We start from the raw sequence: 10,469 nt of genomic DNA, 5'->3' as shown, positions 1-10,469 counted from the left end.
AAGTTTTTCACCTAAAGTTGGAGTAATAATTTCATTTATGTGGACATAATAGAACTTCATTCTTAAAAAGGAGTAAAATGATTCAGTTTATTTTCCTTGGTTTACTAGTGGCATTCACTTTAATTGCTCCATTAAGTAGGTCATAGAAGTGTAAAAAAATTGTTTAAACTTTCATTAAAGAAAGCTTAGATACTTCCTGGTATGTGCTCCCTTGCAGGGGGTTCAAACAAAGCAAAACAAAACCAAAAGCATATTCCTATAGCTCTGTTTCTCCCATATACTAAACTCAGTGAGCTGTACTTTAAAAATTTCTATCTCAAATTAGTGAGTGGCATCATCTTACCCATGATGAGAGGAAAGGGTTAAGAGCAAGTTTAAAAAAACTACCTTTATTTTTTATTTCGTTTTCAGTTACATACTTTTAAACAGGGATGTGTTTCATTATTCAGACATTCAGGCAATGTTGACTCATTAGTGTTGACAGAAAAGAAGCATAAAAATGCAAAACGTTGTTGGCTTAACCTGAACATACCTGCATTACCTATTACTGACCAGTCTGTGTTGCCAAAAGATTTATTCCTTGGCATTAAAATGGAGCAATTAAAAATATTGCTAAAAAGCAAATGTGTACACACTGGTCTTTGCAGCAAATAAGGGTATTTATACTTTAAAATATTTTAAGTCCATAATTGGATTAATATACACACCTTCTTATGTATAAGGAGTTCAGATCATATAAACACTGTACAGTCCAAAAACCCTACTAAGAATAAAACTAAATAGGCTTATGATAAGAAATACAGATATCGCATGTATTTACAAATATCAGAGACACACATATTTGGTCAAATACTGTAAAGAAAGAAGTGGTTTCACATTATAATGGCCAAAACATCCATCTACCTTGCTCAAAGCAAACAAAAATAACAACTTAGTATGTGACTCCTGCAGTTTAAGACAACATGACAGTATACAAATAGATACGATGGAAACTGATGACCAAATTATACAGCAAATATTTCCTAGGCTGAGTGTAGGTCTTTAAAATCAACAACTTAAAAAGATCTTCATAGGATTCAGAGCAACAATAAACAACATCCAGATTTGCAGTATTTGTATGGGTGCCTAATTCATCAAAAACAATGCATTGAACTTTTGGCTAACGAGAAAAATAAATTACAAAGTACAATTAAATCCCTGTAAATGCAATAATGAAGTCAAAAATGTAGATTTATTTACTTTAATTACACATTTTAAATGTTACCTTGAGACAATAAAAATAAATAAGCGTGCCTGGAGGCTCGAACTTAAAGACGAAGGAGGGGCTGCAAGGAAGGAGGAAGTAACAATTTGATAAACAAAAAATGAGTATGAGATTTGAACAACGTAATTCTTCCTAGCCAGTCTTTTTGTTTTAACTCTTCTTGAAAATCCTGGCTGGAAAGATGTGACAAAAGAATACCTGCCTTTATGGCTTAAAACAAAGCATACTTGAAAAATGGAATGGGTTTCCTTTTTTACAGAACCGTAACTTTGTTCATATGCAGGCACTTTAACAGACTATGGAGGCAAAGCACCTGACCCATCCTCTCCAAACTAGTTTTCAATCATCAAAATTAGGCTAAAACGTCGGAAAACTCCAGAGAGCCAGCAAAGTGGAATACAAGAGACTAATGTGCACAGAGGGCAATAAAGTGACCCAGTTTTTATTGCTGGGGATCTTTTTTATCAAAAAGCAAATAATTAACAAATAGACACCATCGAGTGGCACATCCAAAGTTTTCTGCTCAAGGGAGAATGTAATCATTCAGCAGTGGGTTTCAATGGGATCCCCTTTGACTTCAACCTTATACATTGCAATGAGATTCACATTTATTTCTTCTCCTTAGTGTATTTAAAAAAAAAACAAAAAAAAAAACTCCCACATTTCTCATTTCTCAAAGTATTCATCTCTTGCTGTCTAACACACATTATCTGGAAGCATAAAGTTACATTATACAAATGTTGCATTTTTTTTAAGTAAGTGCTTTTGCCACTTCAGCAACACTGTACTTCACATAGTGGTGCCACGAAAGCTGAGCTTAACCCTGGCCGGGTAGCTCAGCTGGTTAGAGCATTGTCACGATATGTGAAGGTTGCAGGTTCGATCCCCAGTCAGGGCACAAACAAGAATCAACCAATGAATGCACAAATAAGTGGAACAAGTCAATGTTTCTTTCTCTCTCTCTCAAAGCAATAAATAATTTTAAAAATTTTAAAAAAGCAGAACTCATAATTACCACATTACTTGTTATTCATTTTACCACTACCATCTGCCAAACACATAGAGCTTTTTCCTCAGTACCTCTGGGCAGTGACTGTACCATGATTTCAGAGAGAATTTTAGTATGACTCACAAATAGCAGTACCATCAGTAACACTGGTATCAATGCAGATGTCACACCAAAAATGAACTTCTCAAGAATTACCTTCTTCAAATATTTGGGCAACTCTGTTTCCTTTGTTGTGTTACCATTGGGGAGAAAATTCCTGTTTGATTATGCTCTTACGGGAGTTATAAAAGACTAGATCAGGTATATTAACTGGCTGACATTTAAGATACTGTACTGCTTTCCGTGGCAGGAGGAGAGCTTCTGAAAATGTTCTCTAGGACTATTTTGACCAGTCCTACCTCATTGGTCCATTCCATTCACTGATGGGCAAAGCACTCATGTTTTGACAAAACGTTAAAGCTTCCATAATAGTTAAATTAGAAAAAAAAATGTGCATGTAAGACAACCACACAATGAAGTATGAAAGTATAACATTTTTGTTTCTAAGAGTGAGTCCTTGAAAACATATGTGGTCACTACAGAGATGATTTTCATCACAAGACAGAAGATGAACACGCAAGTAACTCCCCATGATCTGCCTGTCTCCAGAGTCACTTGTGGCGCTGTATGGTTTTCCTTTTCCTTCGTTTGAAAAAACAGCAGCACCTGCAGATGGAAGGAAACACTTTTTAATTATAAAAGTGCTAAAATGTCACAAAGTAAAGCTGACTCTAATCATATTACTTTAAATGGTCATAAAAAGCAATAGGCTAGTGCAAGATGAACAGTGAACATGCCAGTGAAGCATAGATATTAGTGAACTATAGCAGAATTATTGCTGTTGTTTTATCAACGTGTCTTTTAGAAAGAGCAAGACAATTCTAAGCAACAGTAAAAGGAGTCACTAAACTGAAAAGGCTTTGTACAAAGCTAAGGGGATCTGAATCCTAACTGCCCCACCATATTATTATTTGGGATATTCGTTAATCTCTGGCTATGGCATGCTTTTATAAAATTCATCTTGTGGATTCTCTCCCATTCTTCCTGGTATTTATACATGCTTGTTGAAACCATTGTTAGAAAAGCAATAATGATCCTCATATTGGGGATTTTGTTTTCACTAAGAATGTGTTTCAATCGCTAAAAACAAAAAGAAAAATCTAAAATACACTCTTCAGCAAACATTTCCCATCACACAAACTGGAAGAGAGAAAACATACAAAACAGAGTAAGAATGTCACTGGCACTTTTTAATTCTTTAAGGGTTAAAGGTCAAGTGTATCGTGTTATTTGAATTAAGGTAAGAATTATAGTTAACACTTAAAATAGCACAATCAATGTGATTCAGTTTTGTATTTGAAAACTGATTGTTTTGTAGTCTATGAAGGAAATATTGTACTGTTTTTTATTCCTAGGCAAAAAAATCTAGAGATGATCCCTGAGAGAACTACCTTTTCTGAGGGTGAATTTTCCTAGTCATGAGAAGATGAAACACATGCAACCCATGTAGGGCAACACTAGGCTGGTAGAAACTGAAGGTCCATGAGAATGAGAATCACTGGTCAGCAATCAATAAAACAATATATATATACATGAATATATGTATATATGTATATATATATATATATATATATATATATATATATATATATACACACAGTGTCTCCAAAAATGTATACACAATCTTTGAGTAATTATAAAAACAGTGTTTTTATTAAAATACATTTCATTTTCAAAATTGAGCTAACAGCTGGTAAAGTGTGTACACACACACACACACACACACACATACACTCATATCCCCAAAAAGTCTGGCATTTCTTTCAAATAAAGGTCTAGTTTTCCTCTCCCACACTTAAAAGAAATTCAACCTATCCAATCTATGGGAATATAAAGATGACAGGCACTACATAAAAAAGGGCTCTTTTTGTTTCCCCACTGAAGTTATGTGTGTGTGTGTAAATCACATTTTGTAATAAAAGTAAGACACTGGTATATATACATGGTGATTCCATCAGCAAAATGCTGCCAATTCAAAGCTACATTATGGTGACCTTACAGAGATATTCCTGTAATTCTTACCAGCCCACCTTCCTAAAGAGATATTAACTCAATATTTTCAAGCAACACATAACAGAGACCATGTAGCTTTATCTGTTCTACCTGGCAAAAGATTATGAAAGAGGAAATAATTGCTAGATATTTTTTATATTTTTTGGTGAAATAAATGTAAATAGAAATCTACCCTATCCAGTTATATTATACAATATCTCTACCCACATCATAAAAATTAATTTCAGAAGAGCGGGCATGGGAGGTCATGGTTTGCTTCCTGGTCAGGTCACATGGCCCTGTTGTGGGCTTGATCCTCAGTAGGCAGTGTGCAAGAGACAGCCAATTAATGATTCGCATTATTGATGTTTCTATCTCTCTCTCCCTCTCCCTTCCTCTCTGAAATCAATTTAAAAAGCCTATCTAATAAAAGAGAAACATGGTAATTAGCGTACGTCCGCTACTCTTCCCATTGGCTAATCAGCGAGATATGCAAATTAACTGCCAGCCAAGATGGCGGCCGGCAGCCAGGCAGCTTGAAGCTAACATGAGACTCGCTTGCTTCAGTGACGGAGGACTCCAACGTTACCCGCCTGCCTTGCGGGCCTCTGAGCTTGCAGTTTTAGAAACATTGTTACAAATATAGAAGCTAAAAAAAACCCCAGAAACCTGCTTTCAGCCCTCCGGGACCTCAGAGCTGGAGTCGATACAGTGTTTCGATTATAGAACCCAAACAAACCAGATACCTGCTTTCAGCAGCAGAGGCCTCAGAGCTAGAGCCAGAGCTAAAGCTGGCCCAGAATATAAAAAAAAAAAAAGAAAACAAGGAGTGGTTGGGAGCTTCAGTCACCCACCAGCCTGAAAACAGCCCTCAGCCCCTCACCCAGGCTGGCCAGGAATCCCAGTGGGGACCCCCACCCTGAAGGGTGTGTGACCAGCTGCAAACAGCCATCATCCCCTCACCCAGGCTGGCCAGGCACCCCAGTGGGGACCCCAACCCTGAAGGGTGTGTGACCAGCTGCAAACAGCCATCATCCCCTCACCCAGGCTGGCCAGGCACCCCAGTGGGGACCCCTACCCTGATCCAGGACACTCTTCAGGGCAAACCAGCCAGCCCCCACCCATGCACTAGGCCTCTATCCTATATAGTAAAGGGGTAATATGCCTCCCAGCACCGGGATCAGCGGAGCTGCAAGGCCTCCCAGCACCAGGATCAGTGTGACAGGGGGCAGCGCCCAAACCCCTTGAAGGCCTGCGGCTGTGTGTGTGACAGGGGGCGGGGCCACAACCTCCCTATCTGCCCTGCTCTGTTCGTGACAGGGGAAGGCTCCCCAACCCCCTGATCAGCCCAGCTCTGTGCCTGATAGGGGGGAGCTCTCCAACCTCCTGATCGCCCTGCAGCTCTGTGTGTGACAGGGTGCGGCGCCCCAACTCCTCCCCCTCCACGGGCCCTGCTCTGTGTGTGATGGGGTAGAGCCATAACCTCCCCATCGGCCCTGCCCTGAGTGCGACAGTGGCGGCGCCCCAACCCCCTGATCGGCCCTGCTCTGTGGGTGATAGAGGGCGGCACCCCAACCCCCTGATCTGCCCTGCTCTGTGTGTGACAGGGGGGAGCTCCCCAACTCCCTGATGGGCCCTGCTCTGTGCATGACAGGGTACGGAGCCCAACCCCCCTGATGGGCCCTGCTCTGTGCGTGACAGGGGGCAGCGCCCCAATCCCCTGATTGGCCCTGCTCTGTGCATGACAGGTTACGGAGCCCCAACCCCCCTGATGGGCCCTGCTCTGTGCGTGACAGGGGGCAGCGCCCCAACCCCCTGATTGGCCCTGCTCTGTGTGTGACAGGGGGGAGTTCCCCAACCCCTTGATGGGCCTTGTTCTGTGCGTGACAGGGGGGAGTTCCCCAACCCCCCTGAAGGGCCCTGCTCTGTGCATGACAGGGGGGAGCTCCCCAACCCCCTGATCGACCCTGCTCTGTGCGTGACAGGGTAAGGAGCCCCAACCCCCCTGATGGGCCCTGCTCTGTGAGTGACAGGGGGTGGTGCCGCAACCTCCCCATCGACCCTGCCTTGAGTGTGACGGGGGCGGTGCCCCAACCCCCCAATCGGCCCTACCCTGAGCATGACTGAGGGTGGCATCGCAACCTCCCAATCTGCCCTGCTCTGTGCATGACAGGAGGCGGCGCCCCAACTCCCCAATCGGCCCTGCTCTGAGCCTGACCAGGGGCTGCACCTAGGGATTGGGCCTGCCCTCTGCCACCCGGGAGCAGGCCTAAGCCAGCAGGTCGTTATCTCCCCAGGGGTCCCAGACTGCGAGAGGGCACAGGCTGGGCTGAGGGACCCCCCCCTCCCCACTAAGTACACGAATTTTTGTGCACCGGGCCTCTAGTATATTATAAAAAGTGTTTAAAAAATTAATGTCAGACCCTTTATTGTGATTTATGCCATGATTATGAAATCACTATGGGGCACAATCACACAATTGCATTTTTTAAGTATACTCAAACAGCACATAATGACTAGACCATAAAATGTGAATAATTCAAAATTGTATGTATCACCTGGTAAAGATTCAACTACAAATATGTGCAGTCATTAATCTTTATGATTTTTACTTTTATTGAAGTGAAATAAATTACCCAATCAAGGGCCTTAAAAAGAGCTACCACCATAAAAAAAGAATATGGGTACATTAGATTTTTCATGGACTTAGAAAAATAAGTCAAATTTATTTGTAACTGTTAGCTACCTAATACCTTCTCAAATTGGTTATATAAATTTTCAAAAATAAAAAGCAAAACAAAAAATCATTCAAGTCAAATTACTCTCTATAAAATAAAAATCATTATTCCAAAAAGAACCTTTCAATTAAAAACTTAAGAGTCAGAACATGTCCATACTTTAAAAAACAAAATATTAAAAAATTGAGAGTTAGAAGAAACAAACCAAATATTTAGGATATTAAAGAATATGGTCATATTTCAATGGAAATTTATTCATTGTTTAATATAAAGTCTACTAATAATGTTCACTGTTTCTAAATACTGTCACTGGCTACTGAAATTCAAAAATACATTCTTTTAAAAAATTTCCACTAAAAGGTGTCTTAAGCCTTTTGGAATAGGGAACTTAATGTAATACATGTTTTAATGAATAAGTCCAAGTCATAGATTTTCATGCTTATATTAGCAATTCACCTTGCTTGCTTTATTTTTCCAGTACCATTAATCACCTTTCAGTTCTGAGAGTTGAGTTCTTCCTACCTCTTAGGTATCCTTTCCTTCAACTGTGTAAGAATTATGGATCAAAAAAAAAAAAAAATTCCCAAATTTATTTCAGATTAAATAAGATTTTCAAATGAATTATAATTTTACAAAAACTTTAAATTCAAAAGCAATCTAAAGATGACATCTATTTTTCAGGAAGAAATCCCATTAAATAGAGTACTGTAAATCCTGAAATACATTTGCAAAAAGAAAGCTGGAATGCCATTAAACTTACTACCACCAGAGGGCAGCATTGCTTTATATAATATGAATACATTCCAAATAGAAACAGAAGAAAATTGCTATTTAACTTGTGGCTGATTTCTTAAAGTCATTACCAAAACAGCTGATTTATAGTCTTTGTGATTAAGAAATTAGGTATCATCTCAATTATCTCCTGTCCCTGAGCACTGAACCTAAAACACAGTGCCCATACCATCACTCTATCACATGACTGTTTTATTTTCCTGTCAGTACTTAGTACTAATAATCTACATGTATTTCATGTCTTTATTATCTGCCTCCACATCAGATAAAAGCTTCGTAAGATCTTGCTCACAGGTACATCTCACAAATGGGCACAAAACTGTTACTCATGAAATATTACTGAATAAATAAAGGATATGCCTCATAAATGCAACTCCTAGAGTAAGAATCTGGTCAATTATAGCATCTTCTAAAGCTAGAGTTTTTACCCATGGGCTGCGTACCCCAGTGAGAACTCATACAATGCAGATTTTAGTGCCTGTGGAAGTTTTTCTGGGAAAAGAATGGCTTGCACCATATTCTTAAAGGAGTCTGAATCTCAAGAAGCACTGTTCTCTAGAAGCAACTGCCCAGACCCCACTCCTGCTTCTCCATTTCCAATGAGGCCTTGGCCTGGGTGCTCAGGGCTGACCACTGGAGATACTGAGTGGACACCATGCCATCAGTTTATGAGTGCAGGCAAAGGAGTAAAAAGAGACAATGTTATTTTAACACTTGGTACAGCGGAAAGGGGGGGGGGAGCTATTGGTAATAACAACTGTATATAATAGCAGATTCTAGGATTTAGCACATACATTAGTTCTCACAGACGATGTGAGCAAGTTATTTTTATCAATAAATTCAATTATCTGTTCTTAGAAAATTATTTACATCTTTAAAATGTTAAAATATCTTTTCTGTCCTTGCTGCTCAGTGGCTACAATTTCTTATACATTAGTTTATACCTCACTTGGAGTCTTTTCTGATCTAGACTACGGACAACACCTAGGGGAAGCTGATTAAGCTAACCAGACATTTAAATCATGTTTTGTCAATGCTTCCCTTTTTCTTGGCTCTTTCTTGATTATTCCTTATGCTGTTCCAGTAAGACAATATAGTCTCACAAGTCAGATCCGTGCTTCGGACACGGTAATTTGGTAGCCAATCTAAAAGCTTTGCAGTCACATCTCCACTCTTAAATCCTTTGCAGATAAATGTTAAGTCCTGCTCCTAATGAATTCAAAGGTTGTTGTTTTAAATACTGTTTGGGTAGGAAACAGGGGACTATCATGACTCAAAGTCCTAAAATATGTAGAAAACATACTGGTAAGGGCCAAGGCTTTGCTACTAACATTACACCACCACTTCCTCTTTAGTCACTGCCTTTTCCTTCATCTAGAATTGGGCTTGTTTTCTTAGATTATGTCATATACTTCTTTCTCACAGATATACCAGAAACTGAAGCATGCTTCTCTGTTTGTATAAGTTCTTATTGGTCCCTTCTACAGTGACTCACTGGCTCATCCTTTGGCTGAGAGACTGTTGGCAACCTACCATACAGTTAGGACTCTGGAACCTGACCTCTGCTCATCGGGCGGAGCTGATGAGAATACAGAAAATACCTTTTATAGCATAATTCTTTGACAAAGGATTTTCCCCCTAAAATGTATACCTGATACATTTTAGTACCTCTGAATCTCTTGATTTTTAAATTATAAACTGTTTAGTTAGCCAAGAGGAGTTTAGATCAGAGGGCAAGACCATCCACAAACTATTCTAACTAGGAACCTGTACACCTATCCTCATCTTTAATTTCTTCCTCTCCATCTACATGCAATTAGTCCCTCAAGTCTGAAATGACTTTCAAAAACGTCCCATTCTCTTCTGCTGGCTAGTCTGGAACACTGTGTTCCCATCATTGCTAAGAGCCTTTTAACTGACTTCCCAGTCTGTCTCCCTCTCTCCAGTACGCCATCGTAGGTTTATAGTTGTGAGTACGCAAAACAGAGTTTGTTCTTGTATTATTATTTATTAATGACTGTATTATTTTCCATACGAACAGCTGTAAGCCTACTTTTGCCCACCATGTATGGCACCCTTTCCTTTGAAATCTCAGCAATGTCTCTACACAATCTATGGCATTAAGTCCACACAGCTCTTAGGTTTGGTTCCAACCTATTTCCACTCTCCTCTCAGTCTCATCATCCATCAGGCTTCCTTTCCAGGCAGCCTACACTGTGCGAGGAAGGAAGGTTTTCTACAATCTTATGAATCCCAGGAAGTGACATAAGCCTCAAAACTGTTGCCAAAAATTATTTCCTAAGGTTCAATCTGATTATACCATTTCTTGGCTTAAAACACACAGCTTTCATTGCTGTGCTGAGAAAGATAATGTTCAATTTTTTTTAACCTGGCCACTAAGTCCCTTTGAGACTGGACACTTAGCCTATCCATCCCAGTTCCCATTAAAGCACTCACGCATTATATAGCCTCGTGGGTTGCTCCTTGCTCAACCTCTTCTCTCTGACAACCACCCATCAACTTTGCCAAACCATACTTATCTTTGAGAACCAGTGCAAGTATATCTTTACCGCTG

The 10,469-nt window shown here is 39.9% G+C and overlaps 1 protein-coding gene across 2 annotated transcripts in view; it reads right to left on the bottom strand.

The window, feature by feature from the left end:
• Nucleotides 1-373: 373 nt before the first annotated feature.
• CSNK1G3 (casein kinase 1 gamma 3) overlaps nt 374-10,469 on the bottom strand; it is a 112,926-nt gene continuing 102,830 nt past the window's right edge. The window contains exon 14 of one of the 2 annotated variants that reach the window (XM_081088895.1): nt 374-2,978. In XM_081088895.1, coding sequence (XP_080945021.1) covers nt 2,924-2,978 — 55 coding nt within the window. In that variant the 3' untranslated portion in view covers nt 374-2,923. The remainder of the gene's footprint in view (nt 2,979-10,469) is intronic. The other variant, XM_081088896.1, reaches the window with a different exon arrangement.

This window comes from Myotis nattereri, assembly GCF_964212035.1.
Source record: "Myotis nattereri genome assembly, chromosome: 4".
Lineage (NCBI taxonomy): Eukaryota > Metazoa > Chordata > Mammalia > Chiroptera > Vespertilionidae > Myotis > Myotis nattereri.
The sequence above is the reverse complement of the archived record's forward strand: the minus strand, read 5'-3'. Positions and strand labels throughout refer to the sequence as shown.